Source organism: Ranitomeya variabilis, chromosome 4 (assembly GCF_051348905.1).
Source record: "Ranitomeya variabilis isolate aRanVar5 chromosome 4, aRanVar5.hap1, whole genome shotgun sequence".
Classification (NCBI taxonomy): domain Eukaryota; kingdom Metazoa; phylum Chordata; class Amphibia; order Anura; family Dendrobatidae; genus Ranitomeya; species Ranitomeya variabilis.
The window spans coordinates 428,948,184-428,963,081 of NC_135235.1; the positions used below are offsets into that span (position 1 = coordinate 428,948,184).

Consider the following 14,898-nt stretch of genomic DNA (forward strand, 5'->3'; position numbering starts at 1 on the left):
AACTACCTGCCTGTTAGTTCTTAGCCCCATTCACAAAAATAATAAAAGTCCCAGGTAACTCCATTAAGTCTTTCTTGTACACTGATACTCAATATTTTACACATGCTCGGGACTAGTGATTTACAGTATATAGAAATAAAAATATGTTCTCATCATAGATACCAAGGTTCCTTCTGATGCATCCCACATTTGCTGCTGACTACCGTGCTATGTTACTAGTCTTTGTGACTCGATATGAGAATGGCCCACTTTGGGTAATTACTGGTTGAAGGAAAGAAAACAAATTACACAAAAATGTCATAGTCCTCTCATTTTACATATCTTTTATCTTGATCATCTCACCCAGACTTCAACTTTTGTTACAATCCCCAAAAACAATTTTGTATCATCATTGTTCTTTATGACGTCATTATACAAATTAAAGAAAAAACAATGCTAATTGGATGGACCGGTGCTGGGTTTTCTGACTTTAGAGTTTGTTCACACTTGCTATAAAAACATTCGTTCTGCAAGCAGGACATAATTCAATGAAACAAATACATGGTGATGGTTTGGGGGGTCCTGGTGAAGCTGACAGGTTCTTTCAGGAATCCCTCTTTTCTGGAGGTTTGATACCTGCTCTGTCTTTTTTAGTTGTTTCCCGAGCGCGCTCTCATTTTGTAAATACATTTTTGGCCTTTTTGCTGGACGTTTTATAAATGATTAAAATACTGAAAATAAAGCTAACATTTTGTGAAGCTAAAATGTTTAAAAAGATGCTCAGGCAACTTCCCTTGCCTTCCCATTGACTTGTATTGTAAAGTATTGAGCAAGTTCCTAGCAAGAAATGCCAGAAGAGTGAATATTTTCCTTCTTTTGAATGCTTGGGATTTTCTGAAAGCCTTAACATATGAACAGCAGGTCATTTTTACATAGAAATGAATAGGTCCATTCTTTTGAGCCTTTCTCATTTCAAAAAACGCTGGAATAAGACACATATTGTGTGAACATACCGTAAAACTTGTGCTTGTGGTTGTCGCAATAAAAACCGGAGGTGGGTTCCATAAACTGTGACAACATGATATGCACCAAAGGCCACCATACAAGACCCCCTCCAAATTGTCTCCTGCTGAACCCATTAAATAGACAAATTGAAACATATTCGAGGCACCATAGAGATCCTTGTAAAAATCGAATCTTTATTCTAGAGTATTTAGAACATCACATCAGTGATGAGACAAAAATAGAGCAAAATTTAGGCCAAATGTTTTTTCTCAAGCCTAAACTACAGTCAGTATTTTAAGTCTGAGAAAGGCCATTTGGCCGAAACGTTGCTCTATTTTTGTCTCTTTACTGATGTGATGTTCTAAAAATTCAGTTATAAAGATTGGATTTTCACAAAGATCTCTACGGTGCCTCAGATATGTTTGGGCTAGCTGCTGTTTTTGGATCTAGTAGGAGGTCTTGCTGAGTAGCACATACTCATCAATGGGAATTCTATAACTGGACCCATCAAACAGACAATCAGAGTCAATAAAGTTTTTTTTAAACAAAATGTAATTAGAAGTATGCCCATGGTTAGTAAACCCTGCCTCTTTATAGAAACAGCTTGTACATTCACAGTACTGTTTTAATCCTTCAGAACATGGGCCACCATACAGTATTTCCACAGTTTTTTCATGAAGCATCATGACTCGACAAGATGTTTATATACTCACAAATTAATACCAAATTGACTACATGATTCACAGATTTCTTGTAACCAGGACACAGAACAAGAAAACCAGACATTATCCCCATGCAATAGAAATATTAGATGGGCAGAGATTATTAATGCACCATGACACAGGCAGACCACCCTCCTCCTTTCCAAGTAAAGTTCAATTTCAGGTGATGAACTGGTCCACATAACATCTCTGCAAAAGGAATCCCACTGCTGTGCCATATACACAGTGTCAGGTATCGCATATTCACGCGGAGGGGGTCACAAGTCTAGACCCACCACTTGGCATTGGAAGTATAGTAGAAGTCACTCTCCTCTGAGTGGTTCGCTGTGTCACCCATCCCCCTCCCACCCCATGCTCCGTACATTCACAAAACACTAAACCACGGAAAACATCTGCGGGTCTCCGTTCACCCCACGTTCCTCGCTGGTGGGGTTTCACGTCTTTGGAAAGAGATGGTATGAGTTTGGTCCAGCTTCCAGTCTATTGGTGCTCAGAAAACTGTACATTTCTTGCCAGGTCGCTTCACGGGTGGAGGGCAGAGGACGGCACGGATAGCTTCATCAAACACCGTCTTCAGACCGCGCTGGGTGAGGGCCGAGCACTCCAAGTACTTGACAGAACCTTACACATAAAACAATCAGAGTTACCAAGTGGTGCCCAAAATCACAATGTTTTAGACCACATTAACTAAGAATTTACTACAATTTCCACCTATAAATGAAAATGTTCTGTTATTTTCTGTTCTCTGTGCTGTGAGTAACTCTATATAGCCTCTTCTAATTACCTCTTTTGGTGAAAAAATTATGGCCACAAAGGTATCTCTTAGGACTTGTTACTAATAAAGATAGGTTTGATTAGTTACTCTAGGTAGTGTTAGAGTAAAGAAGGCGTTAATGTCCTCAGGCCAGTCAAATCTCATACTTGGACTATGTGCACACAGAATTTTTTAAGCACAATTTGAATGGAAATTCTTCAAAACTAAAAACTACTCACAAACTTTGAGTTTCTGCTCTGAAAATTCAGCAAAAAAACTGTCTACATACCTTTAGGCCAGGTTCACAGGAGCGTATTTAAGAGTCCATGTATGGCCCGCAATGCAAGTCTCCTGACATGAACTTAAAGCCTCCTGAGTCTATGAGACGGTAAGTTCACTCAGGCAACCTGAGGTCTGTCTGGCCTCAGCGAACGCTGCTGGAGAGAAGAAATGAATGGCGGCTTCAGCACCAGATGCAGGGGACAGCGCTTATCTCTAGCGCTGTCTCCTGCACGGTCCATGTGGTACCCAGTCGGCACACGGCTGCCGCACGTGTGCCACACTGATGTGCCATGTGAGCACACGGACATGGATAACTCCGGTACCGATTTTTCCGGTACCGGAATTATCTGGACGTGTGGGACAGGCCTTAGGGTTTGGTAGTTCTGAGAGAACAAGAACAAAGAAACTAATCAGTGGTGTGACTTACCTGGGTGGTCAGGAACAGCTTTTACTTATTAAGAAGCTTTGAATTTTACTATCACGTAAGAAAATCCTACATTTATGTGGAGAACACCAATATTCATAAAGGGTATAAATAAAGAGAAGCCCCAGGTAATCCCTGGAGATAATTAGAAATCATACAGTTGTTGACTGTGTTGGTGTATTTATAAATGTTCTATAGAGGACCAGAGCACCTCTGAGATCAAAGAAGATAAAAATAATATCTTCCAAGATTCTTCATGGAAAATACAAGAGTTTACTAACACAGGAGCCATGCAAGTTCTCCTTAAAGGGAATGTGTTATCAGAAAGTGACCTGATGTTAAAATCATGGTTTCATGTAAAAAATTGTTTTTTTTTTTTTTTTTTTTTTTTTTTACATTTTTGGTAATGTTCTCTCTTTCATATCAATATCTACATTGAAAAAGTAAAAAAAAAAATCTTGAAATTATCAGGCGGCTATTAGTCCTAATAGTAGATTTTTCCTTCATGTTCTTCACATCTAAGTTACAAACAACTCATGTTAGTACCTCATAGGGTGGGAAGAGGCTATATCCTGAACAGGAAATGTCATAGAAAAATTGAAACAACAAAATCCCTGTTTTCTGATCATGACCCCACCCTAAAAAATTTTTTTTAAAAAGCGATCAAAGCATAATGTGTACCCCAAAATGATGTTTTGGTTTAGAGTGGGATTCTAAGCAGAAAACTAACATCTATGACGTCCGCCTGCTCTATCTAATTGGATGTACTTAATGTATTTACCTCCATTTCATTCCCAACAATTAGTAAGTTGGATTTGATACTCAAGAAAAATTGGGCTAAATTCTTAGAGCGGCTTCTAGAAGTTGATGTAAGTGGAAGAAACATAAAATCTTTGTTTCAAAGTGTTAAAGAAATCGGATTTCAGTGCTACTTCATCTGACATTCACCATCTATACCACCCCTCCATGCCACACTCCTGGTCTAGGAGGCTCACATTCAGACTGGAGATCTGGTGATCACGGGGTATACAGTAAGTGTCTTCAGGGGTCCAATACCCTTTTGTCTGACCCTGCAGAGCCGGACAGAACCTATGAATACCAGATCTTCAGTCCCGCGAGGTCATTACTACTGTGAGTGTGATACAAGGAGCAGATGTATAGATTTAGTACAGGTTTATCCTTGTCCCCATGAACACCTTTGAAAATCTTACCTATTTCTCGAGCCATCGCTAGACCCTGAGGATATGTGATCGGCGATAATCTTTTGTCCCTCAGTCGTTCAATGGTGTCTTTGTCATCCCTCAGATCCAGTTTTGTGCCCACCAGAATGATAGGAGTGTTAGGACAATGGTGTCGGACTTCTGGATACCACTACAAATACATGTATTTATGTTTAAAACCCTATATCATGTGTGACCGTATCAAAGATATTCATAAGAAATTAATGTACCATAACCTATCCATATACGCTAATGTAACATGATTGAAGTGGGCTGGCTGAGTTTAAAGGTAATGTATCATCAGAATATGACTTATTGTTTTTGGGTTATGTGTATTTTTTTTTTTTTAAATCACAATTTGTATCCATAAACAAAATTGGTCATCTTGCAACTTTCACACTGGCCACTGGGGCTTTTTAGACTCACACCTCAGGTCTTTTCAGAAAGTTTTCAGAAAGCTCTTTATCCGCAGAGGCAGGGTTACAATGATAGGTAGTCTCTATACACAGGATCTACCAATTACAATAGGTGTTGTCACAGCTGACCTTGCTCCACCTTCACTCACAATGACCTGTGCACACACTCATTAGATGCTTCAATGTGGATGATGCACATGTCACGTTTCCTAAAACAACAGTAAATCAGAGTCTAAAAAAGTCCTAGTGGAAAATATCAAGGTTTCTACTTTTTAACACTAATTGTGATGTGAGAAAAGTTGCCAATATTCTTTTTCTAAATTAATTTAACACAAAAACCTGGTTTCTGATGATAGCTTCCCTTTAATTGCTAATGTAGCCCTCATCTCCCTTAGGGCTGATATAGACAAATAGAAGGGGGCTGGATTGCTCTAAACATTAGCCAGACATCCAGGCCCCTTTGAGGACATCACTAAACATGTGATAACATACAATATTTCATATATAGTGCTTGTTACCTTTGCTCGGACGTTCTCAAAAGAAGCAGGACTGACAAGAGAGAAGCAAATCAAGAAGACGTCCTGGAGGTGAGAAGAGTGATAATTAGGGTTGAGCGACTTTCATTTTTTTAAGATCGAGTAGGGTTTTGGGAAACCCGATTTTGTCCAGAGTCGAGTCGAGTGCAGTCGGCCGATTATCGCTAAAAGTCGGGGATCGACCGAAACACGAAACCCAATGCAAGTCAATGGGGAAGCATAGTCGGCAGTGAGTGGAGGCCAGGAAAACACCTACAGTGCCCATTTTAATGCCAAAAACATCCATTCTTGTTTCTGAAGCTTGCCAATCTTAATTAACTGTATAATAATAGTTGGGCATAGGGAATTGGGGGAAAGTTGTGGGGGGAGTAGGGCTGGCTCAAGTTTTTCGTGGGCCCAGGAAATGCGGACTACGTCACGGCGGTGTTGCAGGGAAAGGTAAGTATTTAAAAGTTGCAAGTGCTGTGATCCTGAGCAAGCAGGGGGGGCCCACTCGTTCGCATTGCCACTGGCACAGGGCCCCTCAAAGTACGGCGGTGTGTTTGCATGGCGGGGGCGCCTCCCACCAGCAGCGACACTTTTGCGTACTCTGAGGGGCCCTGTGCCAGTGACGTCGCCAACGAGTATGCCCCCCCACCTGATGAAGGAACCTGCACTTTCATCTGCACCTTCCTCTTTGTCCCTGTGTAAGGTGGTATAACATGCGGGAAGGGGAACCTTACTTTCAGCAGGGACAGATTCTGGCTGTGTAGAGTACAAGGGGAATGTAGTGGTCTAGGTCAATGTACCAGCAGACTCATTTAGCAGTGGCTGGGCAATGGGCAGGATGAGGAGGAAACAGATATAGGGCCAAAGAATAAAGTAGGCTACATGCAGTTCAAAATTGGTAACAGGACTAAACAGGCGGCATTGCTTTGTTCAGTGGAGTAGCAAACCCAAGAGCAGCAGACACTGTTTCAAGGGCCTAACCACACTAGTAGGCCAAATGCAGTTTAATATCTGATAGTATAGGGCGAAAGCCAGAATGTGGAAGCTCAGCTTTGTTCAGTTGAGGACAACACCAGGGAGGGGCAGACACCTTTAGTAGGCCGGAAAAGCCTATTGCATTTTTTAAAATGGTAATTTGGAGCAGAAGGTTGAAGCTCAGCTTTATTTACTTGAGGGCAACACCAGGGAGGGGCAGAAGCCGTTAGTAGGCCCTAACCACCATTTTTTTTTTTTAAACCACATAATGAGAGCCGGAAGGTTGAAGCTCAGCTTTATTTAGTTGAGGACAACACCAGGGAGGGGCACACAGACAGACACCTTTAGTAGGCCTGAAAAGCCTATTGCATTTTTCAAAATGGTAATTTGGAGCAGAAGGTTGAAGCTCAGCTTTATTTAGTTGAGGGCAACACCAGGGAGGGGCAGAAGCCGTTAGTAGGCCCTAACCACCATTTTTTTTTTAAAACCACATAATGAGAGCCGGAAGGTTGAAGCTCAGCTTTGTTCAGTTGAGGACAACACCAGGGAGGGGCAGACACCTTTAGTAGGCCGGAAAAGCCTATTGCATTTTTCAAAATGGTAATTTGGAGCAGAAGGTTGAAGCTCAGCTTTATTTAGTTGAGGGCAACACCAGGGAGGGGCAGAAGCCGTTAGTAGGCCCTAACCACCATTTTTTTTTTTTAAACCACATAATGAGAGCCGGAAGGTTGAAGCTCAGCTTTATTTAGTTGAGGACAACACCAGGGAGGGGCACACAGACAGACACCTTTAGTAGGCCTGAAAAGCCTATTGCATTTTTTAAAATGGTAATTTGGAGCAGAAGGTTGAAGCTCAGCTTTATTTAGTTGAGGGCAACACCAGGGAGGGGCAGAAGCCGTTAGTAGGCCCTAACCACCATTTTTTTTTTTAAAACCACATAATGAGAGCCGGAAGGTTGAAGCTCAGCTTTATTTAGTTGAGGACAACACCAGGGAGGGGCACACAGACAGACACCTTTAGTAGGCCTGAAAAGCCTATTGCATTTTTTAAAATGGTAATTTGGAGCAGAAGGTTGAAGCTCAGCTTTATTTACTTGAGGGCAACACCAGGGAGGGGCAGAAGCCGTTAGTAGGCCCTAACCACCATTTTTTTTTTTTAAACCACATAATGAGAGCCGGAAGGTTGAAGCTCAGCTTTATTTAGTTGAGGACAACACCAGGGAGGGGCACACAGACAGACACCTTTAGTAGGCCTGAAAAGCCTATTGCATTTTTCAAAATGGTAATTTGGAGCAGAAGGTTGAAGCTCAGCTTTATTTAGTTGAGGGCAACACCAGGGAGGGGCAGAAGCCGTTAGTAGGCCCTAACCACCATTTTTTTTTTTTAAACCACATAATGAGAGCCGGAAGGTTGAAGCTCAGCTTTATTTAGTTGAGGACAACACCAGGGAGGGGCACACAGACAGACACCTTTAGTAGGCCTGAAAAGCCTATTGCATTTTTCAAAATGGTAATTTGGAGCAGAAGGTTGAAGCTCAGCTTTATTTAGTTGAGGGCAACACCAGGGAGGGGCAGAAGCCGTTAGTAGGCCCTAACCACCATTTTTTTTTTTTAAACCACATAATGAGAGCCGGAAGGTTGAAGCTCAGCTTTATTTAGTTGAGGACAACACCAGGGAGGGGCACACAGACAGACACCTTTAGTAGGCCTGAAAAGCCTATTGCATTTTTTAAAATGGTAATTTGGAGCAGAAGGTTGAAGCTCAGCTTTATTTAGTTGAGGGCAACACCAGGGAGGGGCAGAAGCCGTTAGTAGGCCCTAACCACCATTTTTTTTTTTAAAACCACATAATGAGAGCCGGAAGGTTGAAGCTCAGCTTTATTTAGTTGAGGACAACACCAGGGAGGGGCACACAGACAGACACCTTTAGTAGGCCTGAAAAGCCTATTGCATTTTTTAAAATGGTAATTTGGAGCAGAAGGTTGAAGCTCAGCTTTATTTACTTGAGGGCAACACCAGGGAGGGGCAGAAGCCGTTAGTAGGCCCTAACCACCATTTTTTTTTTTTAAACCACATAATGAGAGCCGGAAGGTTGAAGCTCAGCTTTATTTAGTTGAGGACAACACCAGGGAGGGGCACACAGACAGACACCTTTAGTAGGCCTGAAAAGCCTATTGCATTTTTCAAAATGGTAATTTGGAGCAGAAGGTTGAAGCTCAGCTTTATTTAGTTGAGGGCAACACCAGGGAGGGGCAGAAGCCGTTAGTAGGCCCTAACCACCATTTTTTTTTTAAAACCACATAATGAGAGCCGGAAGGTTGAAGCTCAGCTTTGTTCAGTTGAGGACAACACCAGGGAGGGGCAGACACCTTTAGTAGGCCGGAAAAGCCTATTGCATTTTTTAAAATGGTAATTTGGAGCAGAAGGTTGAAGCTCAGCTTTATTTAGTTGAGGGCAACACCAGGGAGGGGCAGAAGCCGTTAGTAGGCCCTAACCACCATTTTTTTTTTAAAACCACATAATGAGAGCCGGAAGGTTGAAGCTCAGCTTTATTTAGTTGAGGACAACACCAGGGAGGGGCAGAAGCCGTTAGTAGGCCCTAACCACCATTTTTTTTTTTAAAACCACATAATGAGAGCCGGAAGGTTGAAGCTCAGCTTTATTTAGTTGAGGACAACACCAGGGAGGGGCACACAGACAGACACCTTTAGTAGGCCTGAAAAGCCTATTGCATTTTTTAAAATGGTAATTTGGAGCAGAAGGTTGAAGCTCAGCTTTATTTAGTTGAGGGCAACACCAGGGAGGGGCAGAAGCCGTTAGTAGGCCCTAACCACCATTTTTTTTTTTTAAACCACATAATGAGAGCCGGAAGGTTGAAGCTCAGCTTTATTTAGTTGAGGACAACACCAGGGAGGGGCACACAGACAGACACCTTTAGTAGGCCTGAAAAGCCTATTGCATTTTTTAAAATGGTAATTTGGAGCAGAAGGTTGAAGCTCAGCTTTATTTAGTTGAGGGCAACACCAGGGAGGGGCAGAAGCCGTTAGTAGGCCCTAACCACCATTTTTTTTTTTAAAACCACATAATGAGAGCCGGAAGGTTGAAGCTCAGCTTTATTTAGTTGAGGACAACACCAGGGAGGGGCACACAGACAGACACCTTTAGTAGGCCTGAAAAGCCTATTGCATTTTTTAAAATGGTAATTTGGAGCAGAAGGTTGAAGCTCAGCTTTATTTACTTGAGGGCAACACCAGGGAGGGGCAGAAGCCGTTAGTAGGCCCTAACCACCATTTTTTTTTTTTAAACCACATAATGAGAGCCGGAAGGTTGAAGCTCAGCTTTATTTAGTTGAGGACAACACCAGGGAGGGGCACACAGACAGACACCTTTAGTAGGCCTGAAAAGCCTATTGCATTTTTCAAAATGGTAATTTGGAGCAGAAGGTTGAAGCTCAGCTTTATTTAGTTGAGGGCAACACCAGGGAGGGGCAGAAGCCGTTAGTAGGCCCTAACCACCATTTTTTTTTTAAAACCACATAATGAGAGCCGGAAGGTTGAAGCTCAGCTTTATTTAGTTGAGGACAACACCAGGGAGGGGCAGAAGCCGTTAGTAGGCCCTAACCACCATTTTTTTTTTTAAAACCACATAATGAGAGCCGGAAGGTTGAAGCTCAGCTTTATTTAGTTGAGGACAACACCAGGGAGGGGCACACAGACAGACACCTTTAGTAGGCCTGAAAAGCCTATTGCATTTTTCAAAATGGTAATTTGGAGCAGAAGGTTGAAGCTCAGCTTTATTTAGTTGAGGGCAACACCAGGGAGGGGCAGAAGCCGTTAGTAGGCCCTAACCACCATTTTTTTTTTAAAACCACATAATGAGAGCCGGAAGGTTGAAGCTCAGCTTTATTTAGTTGAGGACAACACCAGGGAGGGGCAGAAGCCGTTAGTAGGCCCTAACCACCATTTTTTTTTTAAAACCACATAATGAGAGCCGGAAGGTTGAAGCTCAGCTTTATTTAGTTGAGGACAACACCAGGGAGGGGCAGAAGCCGTTAGTAGGCCCTAACCACCATTTTTTTTTTTAAAACCACATAATGAGAGCCGGAAGGTTGAAGCTCAGCTTTATTTAGTTGAGGACAACACCAGGGAGGGGCACACAGACAGACACCTTTTGTAGGCCTGAAAAGCCTATTGCATTTTTCAAAATGGTAATTTGGAGCAGAAGGTTGAAGCTCAGCTTTATTTAGTTGAGGGCAACACCAGGGAGGGGCAGAAGCCGTTAGTAGGCCCTAACCACCATTTTTTTTTTAAAACCACATAATGAGAGCCGGAAGGTTGAAGCTCAGCTTTATTTAGTTGAGGACAACACCAGGGAGGGGCAGAAGCCGTTAGTAGGCCCTAACCACCATTTTTTTTTTTAAAACCACATAATGAGAGCCGGAAGGTTGAAGCTCAGCTTTATTTAGTTGAGGACAACACCAGGGAGGGGCAGAAGCCGTTAGTAGGCCCTAACCACCATTTTTTTTTTTAAAACCACATAATGAGAGCCGGAAGGTTGAAGCTCAGCTTTATTTAGTTGAGGACAACACCAGGGAGGGGCACACAGACAGACACCTTTAGTAGGCCTGAAAAGCCTATTGCATTTTTCAAAATGGTAATTTGGAGCAGAAGGTTGAAGCTCAGCTTTATTTAGTTGAGGGCAACACCAGGGAGGGGCAGAAGCCGTTAGTAGGCCCTAACCACCATTTTTTTTTTAAAACCACATAATGAGAGCCGGAAGGTTGAAGCTCAGCTTTATTTAGTTGAGGACAACACCAGGGAGGGGCAGAAGCCGTTAGTAGGCCCTAACCACCATTTTTTTTTTAAAACCACATAATGAGAGCCGGAAGGTTGAAGCTCAGCTTTATTTAGTTGAGGACAACACCAGGGAGGGGCAGAAGCCGTTAGTAGGCCCTAACCACCATTTTTTTTTTTAAAACCACATAATGAGAGCCGGAAGGTTGAAGCTCAGCTTTATTTAGTTGAGGACAACACCAGGGAGGGGCACACAGACAGACACCTTTTGTAGGCCTGAAAAGCCTATTGCATTTTTCAAAATGGTAATTTGGAGCAGAAGGTTGAAGCTCAGCTTTATTTAGTTGAGGGCAACACCAGGGAGGGGCAGAAGCCGTTAGTAGGCCCTAACCAAAGTTGAAGGCCAAATGCAGTTTAATTTCTGATACTATAGGCCGAAAGCCAGAAGGTGGAAGTTCCGATTTAGACAGTGGAGGACAATTTGAATTAGGGACTGCAGACAGACTTAGTAGGCTGTCCCCTGTGGACCATGCATCCACCACATTAACCCATTGCGCCGTAATGGACACGTAATCTTCCGTGGCCATGCCTACAGGTCCATGCGTCTGTTGTCAGGTGCACCTTTGTACTCACAGATTGCCAGAGTGCATGGACAATGCGGTCTTCTACATGCTGGTGGAGGGTTGGGATGGCTTTTCTCGCAAAAGAAGTGTCGACTGGTTAGCTTGTAGCGTGGTACAGCGTAGTCCATCATGGCCTTATTAATAGTAAATAAAATATATAACTAGGCTCTATGAACTTTTAAATAGGTTCCAGGGGTACACGGGCAGCATTGGTGTGGTCAGTGGAGGAGTATTGCAAGTAGGGGCTGCAGACAGGCTATCAAAGGCCTAAAATAACAAACAGTAGGCAGTCATGGCAGTTTTACATCGGTTACATGGATACACAGGCAGGCACTCCAGGCAGCATTGTGGTCAGTGGAGGAGTATTGCAAGTAGGGGCCGCAGACAGGCTATCAAAGGCCTAAAATAACAAACAATAGGCTCATGGCAGTTTTACAGCGGTTACATGGATACACGGGCAGGCAGCTTGGTGGTCAGTGGAGGAGTATTTAAAGTAGGGACCGCAGACAGGCTTCAAAGGCCTAACATAAGAAAATGGGCTGGCTGTAGGCACTTTATAATTGGTTCCAGGGGTACACGGGCAGCAGTGGTCTGGTCAGTGGAGGAGTATTTAAAGTAGGGACCGCAGACAGGCTATCAAAGGCCTAACATAACAAACAATAGGCTCATGGCAGTTTCACAGCGGTTACATGGATACACGGGCAGGCAGCTTGGTGGTCAGTGGAGGAGTATTGCAAGTAGGGGCTGCAGACAGGCTATCAAAGGCCTAAAATAACAAACAGTAGGCAGTCATGGCAGTTTTACATCGGTTACATGGATACACAGGCAGGCACTCCAGGCAGCATTGTGGTCAGTGGAGGAGTATTGCAAGTAGGGGCCGCAGACAGGCTATCAAAGGCCTAAAATAACAAACAATAGGCTCATGGCAGTTTTACAGCGGTTACATGGATACACGGGCAGGCAGCTTGGTGGTCAGTGGAGGAGTATTTAAAGTAGGGACCGCAGACAGGCTTCAAAGGCCTAACATAAGAAAATGGGCTGGCTGTAGGCACTTTATAATTGGTTCCAGGGGTACACGGGCAGCAGTGGTCTGGTCAGTGGAGGAGTATTTAAAGTAGGGACCGCAGACAGGCTATCAAAGGCCTAACATAACAAACAATAGGCTCATGGCAGTTTCACAGCGGTTACATGGATACACGGGCAGGCAGCTTGGTGGTCAGTGGAGGAGTATTGCAAGTAGGGGCCGCAGACAGGCTATCAAAGGCCTAAAATAACAAACAATAGGCTCATGGCAGTTTTACAGCGGTTACATGGATACACAGGCAGCTTGGTGGTGAGTGGAGGAGTAGTGCAAGGAGTGTCTGTCCCAGTACTCCCAAAATATAAATAGATGTTAATGTCTCGCAAAACAACCAAAACAAAAAAAAAAGGTGGCATACTTAGGTACAGGGGTGGGCTCATCTACTGAGTTTCTGACATAGTAATTTGGCAGTAACTATTTAATGGTGCCAATATAGGACACAGACACAGACTACTTTAAGTTGCATCATAGATGTCTACAAATTTGTATTGTCAGTGCCAGACATTGAATGATGTCAGCGAATAGACTAAAGATTGGTGGAGCTGTGCGACATAATTTTGCACGTGGTAGAGCACATTTTGAGCTGGGGTAGGGGGGAACTCTCTTGAGGCCGGCGGGACCGCCCCAGGGCCCCTCATGTTACAACGGTGTGTCTGACGTTGGGTGCGCACCACCACCGCCAGAGACACTACATTGTACTATGAGGGACCCAGTAGCAATGCCGTCAACCAAAAGCGAGCACACCCACCTCTTCAGACAAACAGCAGTCTCACGGGTGCTTGCGCCAAGTCGCGATACCACGGCCCCGTGTGGGGAGTTTTGCCATTTAGGGAGGTGTAAACATGTCGTATGCTGTACAATCAGCTGCAGCAAATTAGACATTAGAAAAGTAATTCACAGGCAAGAGCTTTTCATAGGAAAGCTAGGTGTCGGCCGGGCAAGGTGGGGCAAAAGATTTCGAAATCCAGTTGTGGTTCATTTTAATGAATGTTAGATCGTCAACATTTTGGGTAGCCAGACGAGTCCTTTTTTCGGTTAATATTGAACCTGCAGCACTGAATACTCTTTCTGATAGGACACTTGCTGCCGGGCAAGCAAGCTCCTGCAATGCATATTCTGCCAATTCTGGCCAGGTGTCTAATTTGGAGGCCCAGTAATCAAATGGGAATGACGGTTGAGGGAGAACATCGATAAGGGATGAAAAATAGTTAGTAACCATACTGGACAAATGTTGTCTCCTGTCACTTTCAATTGATGCAGCAGTACCTGTCCTGTCTGCGGTCATAGCAAAATCACTCCACAACCTGGTCAGAAAACCCCTCTGTCCAATGCCACTTCTGATGTGTGCACCCCTAACACTCCTAGTCTGCTGCCCCCTGGAGCTCGTGTGAGAACGATCACGTGCGCTGTGTGCTGGGAATGCCTGAAGCAAACGGTCAACAAGAGTTGATTGTTTGGTTGCTAATATTAGTTCCAAGTTCTCATGTGGCATAATATTTTGCAATTTGCCTTTATAGCGTGGATCAAGGAGGCAGGCCAACCAGTAATCGTCATCGTTCATCATTTTCGTAATGCGTGTGTCCCTTTTTAGGATACGTAAGGCATAATCCGCCATGTGGGCCAAAGTTCCAGTTGTCAAATCTCCGGTTGTGATTGGTTGAGGGGCAGTTGCAGGCAAATCTACGTCACTTGTGTCCCTCAAAAAACCAGAACCCGGCCGTGACACGCAACCAAATTCCTGTGCCCCCGGGAAAGGTTCGGCATTAAAAATATACTCATCCCCATCATCCTCCTCGTCCTCCACCTCCTCTTCGCCCGCTACCTCGTCCTGTACACTGCCCTGACCAGACAATGGCTGACTGTCATCAAGGCTTTCCTCTTCCTCTGGTGCAGACGCCTGCTCCTTTATGTGCGTCAAACTTTGCATCAGCAGACGCATTAGGGGGATGCTCATGCTTATTACGGCGTTGTCTGCACTAACCAGCCGTGTGCATTCCTCAAAGCACTGAAGGACTTGACACATGTCTTGTATCTTAGACCACTGCACACCTGACAACTCCATGTCTGCCATCCTACTGCCTGCCCGTGTATCCTCCCACAAA

At 43.9% G+C, this 14,898-nt stretch overlaps 1 protein-coding gene across 1 annotated transcript in view; it reads right to left on the bottom strand.

The window, feature by feature from the left end:
• Positions 1-297: 297 nt before the first annotated feature.
• Positions 298-14,898, bottom strand: part of RAC3 (Rac family small GTPase 3) — a 37,533-nt gene continuing 22,932 nt past the window's right edge. Inside the window, exons 4-6 of the mRNA XM_077251395.1 lie at positions 5,321-5,383; positions 4,378-4,537; positions 298-2,327 (exon numbers count right to left, since the gene is read on the bottom strand). Of these exons, the coding sequence (XP_077107510.1) occupies positions 2,197-2,327; positions 4,378-4,537; positions 5,321-5,383 (354 nt within the window). The 3' untranslated portion in view covers positions 298-2,196. The remainder of the gene's footprint in view (positions 2,328-4,377; positions 4,538-5,320; positions 5,384-14,898) is intronic.